A 17,451-nucleotide genomic window follows, 5' to 3' on the forward strand; every position below is an offset into this window, starting at 1 on the left:
ATTCTGCTCGGAGGCCCCAGGCATCACACTGGCTTCCTCCCTGCCAGGGGTCGAGCTGTGCGCTGTGGCTCCCTCGGTCCTCCGGCGGCCCGGGGGTGCTGGTGCCCCCGCTAGCCGAGGAGAACCCGGGGCTCGGACACGCCATGCGCCCAGGTCACCCCACGAGTGGCGCCGCTCTTGTCGATCCAGCGAAACTGGAGCGTCGGACCGTAAAGCCTTTGCTGGTCCTGAGGAAACAGAAAAGTTTGGAGGGACCCGGGAAGGAGCTGGCGCGTCTACGGGCCCCGCGGTCCTCAGGGGCCACAACCGTATCCCCGGCCGCAGCCTGGCACCTCCCCGCACGGAAACCGGAAGCGTCGTGCCGGGCCGCTAAAGGTCCCGCCCCTTCCTGCAGCCCGGGCATTCTGGGGCTTGTAGTCCTCGTTCCCTCATCGGTACCTCCTCCAGCACAGCTCGCCGCCCGGCAGCGGGCTCGGCCACTTCCCTCGGCGCCTGCGGGCGAGACTGCCGGGGACGTCGAAGGGCGCCAAGTCGAGGCGGCTACAGGCCGCCGCCCCGGTCAGTCTCCCGGCCTGCCTCGCGCGCCGCCCTGGACTCCGCCTCCCGGCCTGCCCCGCGCACTGCACTGTCTTGTGGGAGCGGTAGTTCGGGCGCGCGATTCACAGCGCCGCGTGCGCCCCGGGCGCGCCGTAGCCACGGGGCCCCGACCGGGCGCTACGCTACGGAGGCGGCGCAGGGTGCGGCGCGGGCCGGGCTGGGTCGGTGCGCTCGCCGGCTCCGCCACTCAGAGCGAGAAGCTGTCGGGGCCGCGCGCCGACGGCAGAGGGCCCGCCCGCCCTCCGAGAACAAGTTGTGGGCCGGCCGGCGCGGGCGAGCGAGCCGGGCCTCGGGGACTGAGGAGGCGCCGCGGGTTTGCGGAGGTGAGTCCCGTCACCCGGGCCAGGCCGGGGCCGGGGGCGCGGCCTGGACCCCCGGGAAGCCGTGGCCAACGGGCGGCGCCTCCTGGGCATTGGCCGGTCCTGGCCGGGCTGGGGACGCTGCTGGAGAGGGGAGCCGCCAGGACCTCGGGCGCCGGGCAGCGGGAGACCAGCCCAGGGTCTGTAGACGCGGGAGGCGGCCTCAGCCCCTCCTGCCCTTGAGCGCCCTTATCTCCGGTCAGTGTCCCGGCCGCGGCGGCGTTAGGGGAAGTGTCCGGCCCGGCCCGGTGGAGTGGGGGAGCAGGCGCGTCCTGTCTGCCCACTGGCCACCAACGTCGCTTCCTCCTACTGTTCTTTTCCTGTTGGCGCTGGAGCGAACCGAAAAGTTACCCATGGTGGCCCCCAGAGTGTCTGCTGGGCTCCCGGCCCACCGGGCTGCCCACAGGATGGGGGGCCCTTCTGATCCTGGCCAGGGCAGCCTTGTGTGATCAAATGGCCCTGATGGGGCTGGCTCTCGGGCGCCCTTAACACGCAGGAGTTTGTGACCAGACTGCAGACAACAGGACCCCAGTAAGGCCCAGCCTGGGAGTTTGGGGTCTTGTGGCTGCAAGCCCTGCCTAACTGTGGGGGAGCTGGGACTCAACTGGGTGCTTGGTGGTTCTGTGCTCTCCTGAGAGCCCCTCCTGCGGGGCCCCCTCCCTCTGCCTGCGTCTGGGGGCAGTCTAAGCCCCTGTGGGAGGAACCCCCCCACCCTGCCCCCAGAACTGGGCTCCAGGGGAGATGGGGTAAGTTGATCTTTCCACTTCTGAGTGCCTTTCTCAACCGTGGGGGAGAAGGGTAGTATTTCAGTGGCCCAGGTGCCTGGAGGAGGGCCCCAGATGGGAGGGGAGCCTGGGAGCCCCTGCTCTGCAGCTCTGCTGGTGGGCACGGCCTGGCCTTGGTGTCAGGCACCTCTCACTTCCTCTTGGGTGGTTCTGCTCCCAGGAGGAGCGCTTCTCTTTTCTTCTGCGTCTGAAGCTCTCTAGAGCTGCTCCCCGTGAGCAACCAGACTGGTGACCTCGTGACCTCCTGAAAGCCAGGCTTAAACTCAGTGATTGCTAGGCTTTAGAGTTGGAGCTGGTCTTATCTAGTGTCTCTGCTCTAAGGACCCCTGCCCCAGACCAGGTGCTCTGAGAACAGGAGGCGGCTGGGTCCTCAAACCCTTCTGGACGGGTTCACTTTGCTGAAACTCTTTGGTTTCAGGCTCTGCATTAGACTCTCTGGACCCCTGTGTCAGACAGCATCTTGTTGAGCCCCACTTTACAGACAAGAGGCCCAGGCTGAGGGCAGCCGGGCTGTGGAGAGGGATAGGTGGGCTGCACATCCAGTCCTTCCAGCCCCTGCTTCCACCACCCCCGATGCTTGTCTTTTATTCGGGAAGAAGGATTCTGCACTCCAGAGGTTCTCTAAAACCACGGATGTCTTCGTGGGCCTGAGCGGGTTGCTGAAGAGCCTGCGGGGCTGGGTGTGTAAGAGCCCAAGCTCAGACTCGGCCCGGGTGCTCCCTGCCCTCGGATCAGCTGCTCTTTTGCCCGCACTGACTCCTGCCCTCCCACCTGGCACCTGCAGGAGCGTCCTGAAGCAGGGACATGGTGGTGTCTCTCTCGTCTAACCTCTTGTGCCAGGTTCCCAGGCAGGGTCACCCCCCCCCCCCAGCACCTACCCCCCCCCCAAGAGTGCCCAGCAGGCCTGTGGCGTCCCTTTGGTGTACCCGGCTCCCCATGCCCAGCACTGCCCTGGCCGCACCAAGGCAGGTAGTCAGCGAGCATCCTGCGTCAGCGGCAGGCGGCCCTGGTGACCTGGCTCTGAACTCAGAGGAGCCTCTGGGGGCGTGGGTCCAGAACAGCACCTGCAGCCTCCTGGGGAAGAGGACCGGCCAGCCCGTCTCCACCTTCCTGGATGAGGGGAAGGAGGGTATAGGTGGAGTTTGGACTTGGACACCTGCCCAGGCACACCTGTCACTCTGGGTCACCCTGCGGATGGCTGTGCTGGTGCTGCCAGGATGATGCAGGGAGCTGGGGGCCACGGGGGAGCAGCGGGGACCTCCTGACGCCCCCAGGACACACTGTCCCTCCAGTGAGGACTTGTCCGGGGCTCCGGCCTCCCTGCCCGTCCTGGCGGCACCATCTCCCTCCAGCAGTGACCCCGCTCCTGCTGTCTGCTTCCCGCTCCCTGGTGGCCGCACTGTGGGCCGGGGCTGGATGGCCCTGTGAGACGTCAGAGGGAAAGCAGGCTGATAGCTGCTACTGACGAGAGCCATGGTGTCCGTATCCCAAGGAAGCGCCCATGGCTTCACTTCCTCGGCCGTTGGGCCAAGCCTGGAGCAGAGGCAGCGCCTGCTGCTGGCCCCTCCACGGCTGCCCTGCCAGGGCTCCCCCCCAACCCACCGCTCCTGAGGAGGCGGCTGCAGAGATGCTCCCCACGGTCCGTCTGCCTCCCCGGCCTGAGCCGGAGGCTCCAGTACCTTTATGTCTCTGAAGCAACACTGTCCCCGTGAGGTCTGCGGTCACCAGCCGCCCAGGCCGCGCTGCTTTGCAGCCACTTGGCCAACAGAAATGTGGAAGTGCCAGAGGTGTGCGCCTGTTAGCAAGCGGCTCTGAACTTGTGAACTGGAAAGTGAATTCATGGTGGCGTCCCTGGCTCCCTGGCAGAAGTTTCCTTTTTCTTGACGCTCGACTGAGTGGGTACAACTAGAGACAAAGAACACGCCGGGACCCTGCATCCCATCCTCTGTTCTCCCTGCCGGTGAGCCTCCCCTCACCTGTGGGTGTCACCCTGGGGGACTGTCTCCACCCCTCTCTCCCGGAAAGCAGGGGCCTGGAAGCGGAGCCCTGCTGGCCATGTGACCCGTACGGGGTGGGGGGCCCAGGATCTGGACCACGGCTGGACACGGCAGGGCCGAGGTGTGGAGACAGCGGCTGCCTGAAGCATGTGCAGGCAGGGTCTGCGGCCGGACTGTTTCCTCCCGGGCCGGATAGTGGAATGCTGGTTTCTGTTTTGTTCCTACAGCTGGTTTTTAGGTGACATTGATGGTAACTTTCAGCAGAATCTCAACAGCCCTCTTCTCAAGGTCCTGGCCTGGCCAGTGGGGGTGTCCGGGCCTCACAGTGCACCTGGGAAGGACAGGAGGCATGTGACCCGCGGGCAAGTGGTACCAGGACCTGGGTCCCTGGGAGTCTCGCTGACTGCTTGCTGAGAGCCCTGACCCTCGCCCCACGCACCCTTCCCTGGTGGCTGCAGCCATGGGCAGAGCCAGGCTGCGGAGGCCTTGTCCCCTGTGGCCCTGGCCGGCCTAGACAGTGGTGGCCTTGGACCAGGCAGCGAGGAGCAGCCGAGTCAGGCCCCAGACTGCTCAGTGTGAGGCCCTGCAGCCAGACGGGCTGTGCCCTGGAACCTGGGCTTGGCCTCGGTGGCGAGGCTCGGGGGTGGGTCTTCCAGGCGCTTGGCCCTCCCCACTGGACGGGTCTGGACTTTGGCCCTTGAGTAGCCCAGCCCACAGGCTTATCGCCAGGACTCAGAGTCCATCGGCCAGGGGTGCCAACCTGTCTCCCTGCTGCAGGACTTCGCCTTCCACCCCGAGACCGAGGCGGCACGGAGGCCAGGCCCTGTCCTCGCTCCCCTGGGCTCTGGCTGCGGGTGGGCTGCCCCCAGCCGTCCTCTCTGCTCTCAGTGGGCATGGGCCGAGCTCCTGGTCAGCCCTGGACTCGGGCGTGAGTGCTCCTGCTCCGTGGGCACCTTTGTGGCTTAGCTTCAGCTCGAGGCCTCGGCCACTCAGGGTTTGGCTGCGGCAAGGGAGTATTGGAGATGCTCGGAGTCTCTCCCCGGGAAGGTGCCGCGTGGGGTTGGGGCAGGAGGCTGGGGGCTGGCCTGGTTGCCATGGAGGGGCAGGTGTCCTGAAGGACCAGCTCGGCGTGGGCCTGACTGCCCACGGCCTGGGCGCCATGAGCACCCCCTCACAGCCCAGGGCGCAGGACTCCAGACGTGGCCGCCGCCCGAGTGTGACTCGTCCCCATGGGGGTGAGCGTCCGCCGTAGGAGGGGAAGGGCTGCGACTGGAGGCGGGTGGTCCCGGGCTCACACGGGCCTCACCCTGACATCAGGTGGGCCTGGCGGCGTGTCAGGCGTGTCGGGTGATGTGACCCCGATCCCCTGTGTCTGTCCTTTCCACGTGGTTGTTAGGAGTGAGAAGGGACCCCTGCGGCTTGCAGGGCGCTCCCAGCAGGCGGCCCTCCTGTCGGTGGATGTGGGGGGCGTTGGCTCTGCAGCCGCTGGGGACCCCCCTCACCCCAGTTGGCTCTGGTCGAGCTGAGGGGAAGCCTGAGTGGTGGGTGACTTTCAGGGGCCCTGGGCCTTGGGCAGCCTGTCCGGCCCTGGTCTCCGTCCCTTGGAGGAATAGGTCCAGCAGGAGTGTTGCTACCCGGCTCGCTGGCCTGACTGCAGCACTGAGGACAGGGCCCAGGCCCTCCCCCGACAGAGTCGCTGCCCTGCTGGGAAGGGGCCGTGGGTGCTGGACCTGGGCTGAGGCAGACCAGAAAGGGAAGTGGACAGCCTCAGCGGCCCAGAGGCAGCCCAGGCGTCTTCCCTGGCCTGACTGGGACTCACCTCATCTGAAAGGAGACGCCCCCTTCCCCCCGCCACCTCCCACCTCAGGACAGGTGTACCTGGGCCCACGCCTCCCGAGAGCAGGCAGCCTCCTGGGCCCCTTCCTGCTCACCGTCGCCGGGTCAGGGGAGGCTGTCCTCCATAAGGGCCGTGGGGGTGACTGTGGATAGTGCCCAGGGCTCACCAGCCCTACTGGGCACTCCTCTTCCAGCTTATTTTCTCTGGTTAAGTATCTCCTCGATCATTTCTTCCAGGGTGAGACCCATTCTGAAGGCCAGCAACTGTGGCAAAGCCACCTCGCCCCGGGGGCGCCGAGAGGGCCATGCTGGGGGCACCACGGGGTACGGGGGACCCTGGTGGTGGCCCTGCTGCAGGTGCCCCTGCTGGCCCGGAAGCCGCGCATGCGCTGGGACCCTCCAGGCGCCGTAGTCACATGTCTCTTCTCTCTCTGTCTCTGTCATTTCTGTTGTGCTCCTCGGACCAGCCCGGCTCTCGAGGCCGCCCTCCTCCATGCTCTGCCTCGCCCGCCACCGCCGGCGCCCTGTGACCAGGCCCGGCATTCAGTGTGGCTGCCGCGGGGGCCATGGGGAGCTCCGCCTCCTCGCTGGCCGCCGAGACCGAGTCGGACCACGGCTTCCCCCGGGGACCGCCCTGCCCGGGGCCCCCGGCAGCGGCCGGCTGGGGTAGGAGCGGCCCCGGGGGGCCTGCGTGGGGCGACAGCCTGGGCACCCGGCAGCACCCGCCCCCGCGGCCCCGGGCCCGAAGGTAAGCGGGTGGAGTAGGGGTGGCCCCTGGGGGCCTCCCAGACAAGCGGGCTCTGTCCCTTAGGGCCCTCTGGCGACTCTTTTCACCCCAGAGACCCGGGCGACTCAGGCTGCTCATTGGGCAGAGCACACCCAGGACCCCCTCCCCCCGGAGCTGGGCTGAGGGTCTCAGAACCGCAGATGATGGGGCCAGGACTGCCACCGCCTCAGGCCGGGGGCTTGCTTGTCCGCTGGCACTGCAGCGTCTGCTGGAGCTGTTTGCTGGGTAGGGCTGGGGGCATGGCATGCACCGAGAATGCTGCTTGCTTCCTGTGGAATCTGCGGCCCTGCCGTGGCCCACACACGTGTTGCCCTGTGACGTGGCTGCGTACAGGGGCCTGGGGGCTGTGGGTCCCGCTGACAAGCCTCCCTCCACGTGCTCACGTCCTCCAGCTGCGGCTGGACTCGACCCAGGCTCCCCCGGCGAGCTCCACCTCCGGGTGCTGAGGTGAGGGGTGGGCAGCCCAGCCACGCTGCACACACACGGATACCCCAGCTTCTCCGCGTCCTGCAGCCTGGCTGGAGGGTGAGGGGCGCAGCAGACACTCAGAGTCCACCGCCCTTGGGCCAGAGGTGGCACTTGGCCTCCTCGGGGCCCCAGCCCGCCTCAGGGGCTGCAGATACTGCCCTCTGCTGGTGGCCCTCAGCAGGCACTTCATCAGACACAGCTCACTTGTGCGGGACAGTACCTGGTGTGTGTGGGCCACGAGCATGTCCTGGGCTCACCATCTAGGCGGCTGGCCTGTGCGTGGAGCAGGACCTGGGTCTTGGCAGGCTTCTGGGGGTCACCGCGCGACCCCAGTGAACAGTCGTGGAGGCCCGTGGTCCAGAGGGACGGCTGGGGAGCAGAGGGCTTCGGGTCCCTGTGCGGTCAGTGATGGCTTTGGATGGCACTCCCCTGCCGTCAGGGGCTCTGCTCACACAGTGGGAATCACACGGTGTGTGGCCTCTGTGTCTGCTTCTCACTGAGCGTCGTGTTCTCGGGCCACCCGCGTGGTAGCGAGTGTCGGGACTTCGCCCCTTTATGGCTGAGCGATGCTCTGCCGTGTGAAGTAGGCCTGCTGGTTACTGATGGGCACTCGGACTTGCAGCTCTGCCGCTGTGGACGTGCGTGGAGAGGAGTTTGTACAGACGTGTGTTGTCACCTCCCTGTGTAACTACACAGAATGAGGTTGCTGGTGTTTACTGTAAGTTTACGTTTAACTGTCTGAGGAGCTGCCAGGCTGCTCTCCACAGTGGTCGCGCCATTTCCCAGGCCCCCAGCCACGCAGGGAGGGTTCTGGTTTCTCCACACCCTCCCTGCGCCGTCCTGCCTGCATGCAGGGTGGTCGCCAAGCTGCTCTGACCGGCGTCTCCCCAGGGGCCAGAGCGTCTCCTCGCGCCCTCTCCAGGCACACATGTCGTTTCATTTCCACGTATTTACGTTCTCAGGCAAGTCGCTGGGGAGGGGGGAATTGCTAGGCCTCAGGGAGGGGTACGGGCCCCGAGGCGGGTGGCAGAGATGTCACCGGTCTGGCCCGCACCCTCTTATTCTCCCACCCAGCGCCGCCAGTAGTTAGCTGTGCCACCTGGAGTGAGTCAGGAGGAAGAGCCGCCAGTGACCTTGAGGAATCCACAGGCACCCGACTAGACACTAGAGGGGCAGGCGGGGGGCTGGTGTGGCAGAGGCAGGCCAATGCTCCCCACACCTCCGCTGGACACGTGGACACACACGTGTGAGTGGCCCGGCCAAGCTGTCCCTGCCCTGAGGGGCCCTGTGGGGACCTGCCGCACAGCGCCCCCTCCATTGAGGAGCCTGCAGGTCTGGGCTTGGTCCCACCGCCAGGTGGACCCGGAGCTGCAACGCCCAGAGGACCTGGGGTTGGTGTGGGCATCGGCCCCTGAGAGCTGCAGGCCTGCCCTGGGGACACAAGCCGAGGGGATGGTGCAAAGTTGGCTGAAGGTGACCTTGGAGGGAGGTGCCCGTGTGCCCCTTGGGGCCAGCTGGGGGTCAGGGTCAGGTGGGCGTCCTGCCAGGTAGCGCGGCCTCAGGTCTGCTGGCCTGACCAGCGGGGTCCTTGAGTGGGGACCCAACTTACTCCACTTAGCTTTCCAGGGAGCCAAAGGCCGTTTCCCAGCTGCTGCAGCCCCCGTGTCCCGGGAGCACCCGCCCCCGCCTGCCTCTGATCTGGGGCTGAGGCTGTAGCCCAGAGAGCCGAGGCTGAGTAGGCGTGTGCTGTTCACCCCATCTACGGCTTTCGCTGTGTCCTGAGGGTGGGCGCCCAGCCCCTGAGAGCGCCTGGTGCTTGGGAGCGTCTGTGTGGAGGCTCTGGTACATCAGGGTGCTGGGAGGTGACCCTGGCTTTGGGGCTGGGGTGGTGAAGGCCCAGGTTCTTCCGGACACCCCACCGCTGCCCCCTGAGCTGCTTCGTACCCGCCCACCCCGTGACACCGAGACTGAGGCGTGGGTCGAGCAGGTCCCTGAGGGAGGCAGCCCGCACCGCCTCCCGCCCTCCCGGGACACCAGCCGAGGACCCCAGTGTGGCCTCGTGCTCATCCGGGCCGGGCCCGGCCAGCTGTCGGGCTGTAAGGGGTGAAGGGTGAGGCTTCCTGCCCTCCCGTGTGCTCAGCACACCTGGACCACTGGGGGCCTGGAGCCAAGGGCTGGCCTGAGTCTCCCCCCAAGTCTCCCCCAGGCTGCGGGGGCACACGGGGCGCAGGGCAGCCATCCAAGCCTGGGCCCGGGCTCCAGCGTGTGTGCGGCTTGTCTGTGTGGCCACGTGGGCCTTCTCGCTGGGAAGCAGCAGGGGGGTTTCTTAGGCTTTGGTGACGCAGAAGCCCAAGCTGACCCGGCTAGGGTGCGTCCAGCACTAGGCGCTGCGGCAGCTGTGGACAGCCCCGAGGCTCAGCCACGCACCCGGGGAGGCGGCATCAGCCTGCGCTGGGCCCAGGAACCATCGTGCTGCTTGGGGGAGGGTTTCTGTTTGTGTCTTGAAGAGGGAAGTTTTCTTTCTTCCTGGAGTGTTTGGCGTAAATGTAGCATGAGAAGCGCGAGCTCCACGCCTCCTTGTAAAAGAGCAGTTGGTGTTTCTGCCGAGCAGATCAGCTACCGTCAGCAAGAGAGCGTGGACGCCCCCCACGCGGGCTGGCCTCGAGCGGCGGGTGAGGGTGAGACCCTGCTCAGCCCTCGGGAGCAGCCGGCTCCTGCCTCTGAGTTTGCCCATCCTGAACCTTCCCGTGGGTGAATCATGCCATGTGTCGGGGCCCAGTGCTGGCGTGTGTCCGCGCTTCGCTCCTGGCTGCTGAATGGTGTTCCATGTCTTGTTTGTCCATTTATTCATTGGTGGACACTTGGCTTGATTCCACCAGTTGGCTGCTGTGGGCAAATCTGCTGAGCATGTGTGGATGTGTGCTGGTGAAGAGCACGTACCTGGGGTGGAATTGCTGGGTCTTAACTGTGGTCCTTCCGTAGCTTCTGGGGAGCCATCTAACGGTTTCCCGCAGCAGCTGTGCTATTCTGTGCTCCCCCAGCGACGTGGGAGACCGGGTCTCTCCAGCTCCAGGTCCTGACAGCTGTCCTGCCGGGTGGGCTGGTGCGCTTTGCATTTCCCTGACTGACCTGCTGAGCAGCTTTCCACGGGCTTCTCCGGATCTCTGGGGAAAGTCGCCTCAAATCCTCTGCCCATTTTTAAAGCCAGGTTTTTGTCATGTGGTCGTAAGAACGTTTCATACGTTCTGGCTGCTAGACCCTGATCAAACACACGGTTTGCAAAACACACAGTGGTCTCCTGTAGGATATCTTTTCACTTTCTTTATGGTGTCCTTTGATTCATGGAAGATGTTAGGTTTGATGTTCTTTTGTTTTTTCCTTTGTTTGCCTGCACGGTCATGAAAATTTACCTACATTTTCTGCTTCTAAGAGTTTCATAGTTTTCATTCCCACACTTATGTCATTGATCCATTTTGAGTTAAGTTTCGAATATGGCGTGAGGTACGGGTCTGACTCCTCCTTTAGCATTTAGATCCAATTTTCCTAGTGCATTGGTTGAAAAGACCATCGTTCCCCCCTGAACACTCTTGACACCCTTGTCAGAAACCCCTGACCACAGCCTTCCCTTGCAGCCACACGCACTCGCCCGGGCCCATGGCCGCGGTCGGGGAGTGGGCCTGCGCACGCTGCACCTTCCTGAACCCGGCTGGCCAGCGCCAGTGCTCCATCTGCGAGGCCCCGCGGCACAAGCCCGACCTGGACCAGATCCTGCGACTCAGCGTGGAGGAGCAGAAGTGGCCGTGTGCCCGCTGCACATTCCGCAACCTTCTGGGCAGGGGGGCCTGCGAGGTGTGTGGCTTCGCCCCTGAGCCCGGCCCAGGGGCCTCCCCGCTGCCCATCATCAACGGGGCGCCCCCAGAGCCCCCGGGCAGCTGCCGGGACGAGGTGGGGCCCCTGCGGACAGCGGGGCCGGTGGCCGTGGAGCCAGCAGGCGGCCGGCCAGCGGAAGCGGAGGGGCAGGATGGGGGCGCAGCCGTGCCTGGGAGCGGCTGGGCCTGCCAGCGCTGCACGCTGCATAACACTCCCGTGGCCAGCTCCTGCTCAGCCTGCGGGGGGCCCCGGAAACTCTCGCTGCCCAGGATCCCTCCCGAGGCACTTGTGGTCCCGGAAGTTGTGGCTCCTGCAGGCTTCCCCGGCGTGCCGGCCCCTGCCCAGCCTGGGGAAGGTGCCGAGGCCAACCCTCCTTCTGCCGTGGACCAGGAGCCCCCCCGGGGGCCACCCTTCAGCCCGTTCTCACCCACCCTCCAGAACAACCCTGTGCCTCGCAGCCGCCGCGAGGTGCCCCCCCAGCTGCAGCCACCGGTGCCTGAGGCCGCCCAGCCCTCGCCCTCTGCCGGCTCCAAGGGGCCCCCCCAGGGCCTGGGGCGGCCCGCAGCCGGGGCCTCCCGCCTGTCAGAGCTGCTGTCAGGCAAGCGACTGAGCTTCCTGGAGGAGGAGGCAGCTGAGGGGGGCCCTACGCTGCGCCTCCCGGGGCCCGCCAGCCCTGCTCACTGCGAGGCCGGCAGCACGACGCCGGGCAGCGACATCATTGACCTGGGTGGTGATAGTGTGCGTTACACGCCGGCCAGCCCCTCCAGCCCTGACTTCACCACCTGGTCGTGCGCCAGGTGCACGCTCAGGAACCCCACGGCAAACCCCCGGTGCACGATGTGTGGCTGCTCCAAGCTTCACGGCTTCCAGGAGCACGGCGACGCCCCCGCCCACTGCCCCGACTGCAGTGCAGACAGGCCCGGGCCCTGCCCAGCCCACAAGGCCGGCCGCCCCCTCCCCGTGGCGCCGTCTGAGCGCCCGGGCCAGTGGGCCTGCCCTGCCTGCACCCTCCTCAACGCGCCTCGGGCCAAGCACTGTGCCACCTGCCACACCCCCCAGCTCCTGGCGGCCCAGCGCCGGGGCGTGGCGCCGCTGCGGCGCAGGGAGAGCGTGCTTGTGGAGAAGCGGCGGCAGACGGATGAGGGCGAGGCCAAGGCCCTGTGGGAGGACATCGTGGCCTTCTGCCGGGAGGTGCGGCCCCGCGGCGGTCCCTTCGCCCCCAAACCTCAGCTCCGGTGACCCCCATGTGACCAGTCACCTGAGATCCTCAGGCCCTTCTCCTTCCGTGTCCGAGAGGGTCCTGACCCCTCACCCCCAGCGTGAGCACCAGCAGCAGTGGCCTTACGGGCAGGTGGGGACAGGCAGGCCGGGTGCCGCCCCTGGTTGCAGAACCCCAGCTGAGACAGGTGCCCCGCGTGCTCTCTGCTCTTGGACTGCAGGAGGCTAAGCCCAGGGTGTCACCCCCAGGGCCCTGGAGGGATCTGTCCCCCGGGCTGCTGCCCTCTGTTGCTGCTGGCAGCCCGTCCAGAGCTGTGTCCCGGCCACCCTGCCCCCCTCAGACCCCCCACCTCTCTTCCTAGGGCCTCTGGCGCCCCACACCCACACCTGCAGCCTCCAGGCTGGGCCCCGCACTGTCCCCTGGGGCACACATTCCTCCCATTGGCCTGTCGCCAGCCTGCTGTGCCCTGGCTGACTGCAGTCCACCATGCCTGCACAGGGTGGTGTGGGCCTCACAAGGCTCAGCCGTGCCATCTGCAGGCTGAGGGCTGCTCTCTGCCCCACTTCCTCTCGGGCTCAGGCAGCTGGGCACTCTTGGGGTGGGGTGGGGTTCGGCCCGCCCTGAGTTATGGCCGTGGTCTCTGCAGAACAGTGTGAACTTTGTGGACGACAGCTTCCCCCCCGGGCCCGCGTCTGTGGGCTTCCCCGCGGGTGACAGCGTCCAGCAGCGTGTGCGACAGTGGTTGCGGCCGCACGAGATCAACTGCTCCGTCTTCAGGGACCATGGCACCTCCTGGTCCGTGTTCCACACACTCCGGCCTTCCGACATCCTGCAGGGTCTCCTGGGGAACTGCTGGTGAGTGTGGGGCTCCCACCTGGGGAGGGCGGGCCAAGCTCCCACTGAACCCCAGTCTCGTGCAGGTTCTTGAGCGCGCTGGCAGTGCTTGCTGAGCGGCCAGACCTGGTTGAGCGGGTGATGGTCACACGCAGCCTGTGTGCAGAGGGTGCCTACCAGGTGAGGCTGTGCAAGGACGGCACATGGACGACAGTGCTGGTGGACGACATGCTGCCCTGCGACGAGGCCGGCTTCCTGCTCTTCTCCCAGGTGGGTGGGGGCGCGGGCGGGCGGGCAGCAGGCGGGAAGAGGTGGCGGCCTCACAACTCCAGCCCCCCCCACAGGCTCAGCGCAAGCAGCTGTGGGTGGCCCTCATCGAGAAAGCGCTGGCCAAGCTGCACGGCTCCTACTTTGCGCTCCAGGCTGGGCGCGCCATAGAGGGCCTGGCCACACTCACCGGTGCCCCCTGTGAGAGCCTAGCCTTGCAGGTCAGCTCCACGAACCCCCGTGAGGAACCGGTGGACACTGATCTCATCTGGGCCAAAATGCTGAGTTCTAAAGAGGCTGGGTAAGAGGGACAGCCATGCTGGGGGCCTGGAGCAGCAGGAGTAGTCAGGCCAGCGCCCTGATCTGCACCCATGTTTCACAAGATACTTCTGGTACGGGCTGACAACAGCTTGGAGGCCCAGCTCCCCATGCTGTGCTAGCCACCTCACCTGCTCGGATGGGGTGAGGGCATGCAGGGTGCTGTCCATTGGCTTGTACCTAGAAGGCCCTGTCCTGACCTGGGCCTGTGATGACTGTCAGCGTCCTTGGGGGTCCACGTGGAGTGAGCTCCATGGTGGCACCTGGCAGTAGCAGCCCCCAGGGTGGACGGGTTGGGGGAGTGGGGGCTTCCGAACTCAGGCGTGCACTGGCCAGTGTCTGGGGTGGGCCCAGGACCCTTGCCCTCAGCTGTGGTGGGCAATGGCACGGCTCCACCCCTTGGGGAGCAGCATCTCTGAGCTAGCTGGCAGGGCCCCCAGCCTTGCCAGACCTCCAAGGGACCCAGGCCTGCCCGCCTCAGCTTGGCCCATCACTTCCTGAGCCCTGGAGTCCCACGTGGGTCTCCCACAGTCAGGGAGACCCCCTCCTGGAGCTGCACCTCCCTGAGGCAGGCCAGGACAGCAGATGTCCCCTAGAGAGCGAGCCCACCCCAATACCAAGGGGCCCCAGTCAGCCGGCTGCTCTAACTGTGCAGGTTCCTCATGGGCGCCTCCTGTGGTGGGGGCAACATGAAGGTGGACGACGCTGTCTATGAGAGTCTAGGCCTGCGTCCCCGCCACGCCTACTCCATCTTGGATGTCCGGGATGTCCAGGGCTCCAGGTAAGGATGGGCATGGCCATGGGCGTGGCGGGGCCATGGGCGTGGCCCCCAACCCTGTGGTCTGTCCATAGGCTCTTGCGCCTACGGAACCCGTGGGGCCGCTTCTCCTGGAATGGCAGCTGGTCAGACGAGTGGCCACACTGGCCGGGACACCTGCGGAGTGAGCTCATGCCTCATGGCAGCAGTGAGGGTGTCTTCTGGATGGAGTACAGTGACTTCGTCAGGTACTGCCCACCGCTCGCCTTGGTGTATACAGCATCTTTCCCAGGAGCTCGGCCTTTTTACTGCATGGCATGGGGTGCTTCTGCTGGGACCCTGCCCATGGGTCAGCCTTAGGGCCTGGCGCCCCCGGCGGTGTCCACAGACAACAGCCAGGACTGGGGTTTCTGAACACAGATTCCAAGAACTGCCAGCAGCCGAGAGAGCCTGCTGCGGTCACCCTGCCCAGGGTCGCATGCTGTGCGGGCAGCTAGGTGGAGGCTGCTCAGCTGACTGTCCTCTCACTGCCCAGGTACTTCGACTCCGTGGATATCTGCAAGGTGCACTCGGATTGGCAGGAGGCTCGGGTGCAAGGCAGCTTCCCCAGCTCGGCCAGTGGGCCGGTGGGCGTGACGGCCCTCACGGTGCTGGAGCGTGCCTCCCTGGAGTTTGCCCTCTTCCAGGAGGGCAGCAGGTGGGCCGGGCGGACTGGGAGCGGGAAGGCGGGGTGTCGCGGGTCTAGGGGTGGGGCCTGGCCACTGGCGACCTTTCCGTTCGCCCAGGCGCGCGGACTCAGTGGACAGTCACCTCCTGGACATGTGTGTCTTGGTGTTCCGGGCCTCCTTTGGTAGCGGCGGCCGCCTGAGCCTGGGCCGCCTGCTAGCCCACAGCAAGCGCGCCGTGAAGAAGTTCGTCAACTGTGACGTGATGCTGGAGCCGGGCGAGTATGCCGTGGTGTGCTGTGCCTTCAACCACTGGGGCCCCGTACCCGGCCCACCGGCTCTGCAGGGTAGGTGACCAGGTGGCCACAAGGCCCCAGGCCCCGCCCCACACAGCCCAGGTCTGCCCACAGCCCCCAGGCTCCGCCCACACTGTCCCTATCAGCACGGGCCCGCCCACAAGGGCCCAGGCTCCGCCCACACCCTGCCCATCAGCGCGGCTCCGCCCACACGGTCCGGGTGGCACACAGGAGGAGGGCTACCCACTCCCTCCCTCGGTGCTCCTTGCAGCCTCCAGCCCCTCAGCGGGGGCCCCGCGGAGCACCCCGGAGGCGCCCGGCCACGTGCTGGCCGTGTACAGCTCGAGGCTCGTCATGGTGGAGCCCGTGGAGGCCCAGCCGACCACGCTGGCCGACGCCATCATCCTGCTCACGGAGAGCAGGGGCGAACGGCACGAGGTGGGTGGGCGGGCGTGGACCCTGGGGGTGCGGCAGGAGGTGGCTGCCCACGGCCCGCCCACCCATACCTGCACTGCCTGCACCCAGGGCCGCGAGGGCATGACCTGCTACTACCTGACTCACGGCTGGGCAGGGCTCATCGTGGTTGTGGAGAACCGGCACCCCAAGTCTTACCTGCACGTGCAGTGCGACTGCTCTGACAGCTTCAACGTGGTGTCCACGCGCGGCAGCCTGCGCACCCAGGACAGCGTGCCGCCCCTGCACAGGTGCGCCCCGCCCCGCCCTGCCCCCGGCGGCCCGCTGGCCCCGCAGGCCCTCACCGGCCCCCTCCCCCAGGCAGGTCCTGGTGATCCTGTCACAGCTGGAAGGAAATGCCGGCTTCTCCATCACCCACCGCCTGGCGCACCGCAAGGCAGCGCAGGCCTTCCTCAGCGACTGGACAGCCTCCAAGGGCAGCCACAGCCCCCCACTCACGCCCGAGGTCGCTGGCCTGCACGGCCCCCGGCCGCTGTGACCTCCCTGCCCCCACCCGCCTGCCCCCACACGCACTTTATGAGGGAGACCCCAACAGGACGCTTGAACCACAATCTCAGGACCCCTACCCAGGGAGCTCCAGCCACAGGCACAGCTCCCCTGGCCCTCCCCCCCGCCCCTCCCTCTTGCCCAGGGCCTCCCAGCCACCCAGCAGATTACCTCGAACCCATCTCCAGCTCTAGGGGGCCGTGTGCCAGCCTCTCTGACCAGCCCACCTTGAGGTCTGGCTTCAATCTCCAGGATCAGGGTGAGGCTGCCCCTTCTCCATGGGCCTGGGTCTCCTTCTCTGGTCAGGCAGCCATGTGCTCCAAAACCAAATCTGGGCAGGTCAGAGGCCAAGACCCCACCCAGAATGAGAGCAGGGACCACCCTCATCATAGGGGTCAGAGGTCAGGATTCCAGGTTGAGAGCAGGGACCATTTCCGTTTTGTGAGCAGAGGCCAGGACCCTGAGATGAGCAAGGACCAGCCCTTTGTTGGGTCAGGCCAGGACCCCAGGGTGAAAGTAGGGACCACCTCTATTTTAGGGGATCAAGGTCAGGGCCCAAGGATGAGAGCAGGGGCCACTCCAGTTCGGGGAGGTCAGAGGTCAAGATCCCAGGGTGAGAGTAGGGACCACCCCTTTGTGGCCAGAGGTCGAGAGCCTTCCCTCAGTTTGCCCCCATATCCCACCTCACCCCCAAGCCCTCATGCGGCCAGCAGGGGTCCCTAGAGCCCCAGCAGGGTCTGAGAAGGCAGGTGCCTGGCAACTGTGGGCTGAACCAGGGTGGGGAGGGACACTATGCAATTCCTGGCGTGCCAGCCAGGATCGAAGCCATGCCCTGGGCCGGGGCTGGGGTGGTGGTCAGGTGGGTCTGGGCCCAGCCCTGTGCTTAGCACCACCTGACCTGCAGGAGAAGCAGAGTCCCAGAGTCCCCTGGGCCATGTCCAGGCGCAATCAGGGTGGGCCCCAGCCCCACAGCCCTCCCGCCGAGCCAGCGTTCTCCCTGTCTGCTCAGCCCTGAGCTCTGTCTGCCTGGGGATGACTAAGGCCGCTTCCTGGGTGCCCGGCCTTGCTGCCCGGCAGCCTTCTGGCAGCGAGCAGCCCTGCCCGTAGTCCCTTGCTTTCCATGGGGCTGTGGGGTCGGGCGGGGGGGGGGGGGCAGTTTCGCAGCTGGAGAAGCACTAGACCCCTGGCCCCCTTTGTACTCCTGTCACTCTGAGTGGGGGGTTCACACCTGGAGAAGCACTAGACCCCCCCCCCCCCGCCCCCTTTGTACTCCTCCTCTTACTCTGAGCTGTGAGTATTTTTAACCTTGTACATACGGCAGCTCTTCTGATGCAGAGACTATTTTATCAACGTCAGCGCCATCCCCGTAGGATGACCCCATGGGTGTTTCCAGACTCAGGCTCCGACGGACCAAATAAAGATGTTTTGTTTTGTAA

General features: G+C 66.3%; 1 protein-coding gene across 3 annotated transcripts; it reads left to right on the forward strand.

The window, feature by feature from the left end:
• The first annotated feature begins 646 nt into the window (after positions 1–646).
• CAPN15 (calpain 15) lies at positions 647–17,451 on the forward strand. Of its 3 annotated transcripts, none has more exons than XM_070461046.1 (13): positions 647–920; positions 6,042–6,322; positions 10,462–11,890; positions 12,565–12,773; positions 12,839–13,022; positions 13,097–13,320; positions 13,993–14,118; positions 14,190–14,342; positions 14,630–14,791; positions 14,880–15,106; positions 15,327–15,493; positions 15,581–15,759; positions 15,830–17,451. In XM_070461046.1, the coding sequence occupies exons 2-13, from the start codon at positions 6,141–6,143 to the stop codon at positions 16,005–16,007; spliced, it is 3,420 nt and encodes a 1,139-aa protein (XP_070317147.1). In that variant the 5' UTR covers positions 647–920; positions 6,042–6,140; the 3' UTR covers positions 16,008–17,451. The 3 variants fall into 3 exon arrangements, with proteins under 3 accessions (XP_070317147.1, XP_070317148.1, XP_020742148.2); XM_070461047.1 differs by having other exon boundaries at positions 15,834–15,926; XM_020886489.2 differs by lacking the exon at positions 6,042–6,322.

This window comes from Odocoileus virginianus, chromosome 33, assembly GCF_023699985.2.
Source record: "Odocoileus virginianus isolate 20LAN1187 ecotype Illinois chromosome 33, Ovbor_1.2, whole genome shotgun sequence".
In the NCBI taxonomy this organism is placed as follows: domain Eukaryota; kingdom Metazoa; phylum Chordata; class Mammalia; order Artiodactyla; family Cervidae; genus Odocoileus; species Odocoileus virginianus.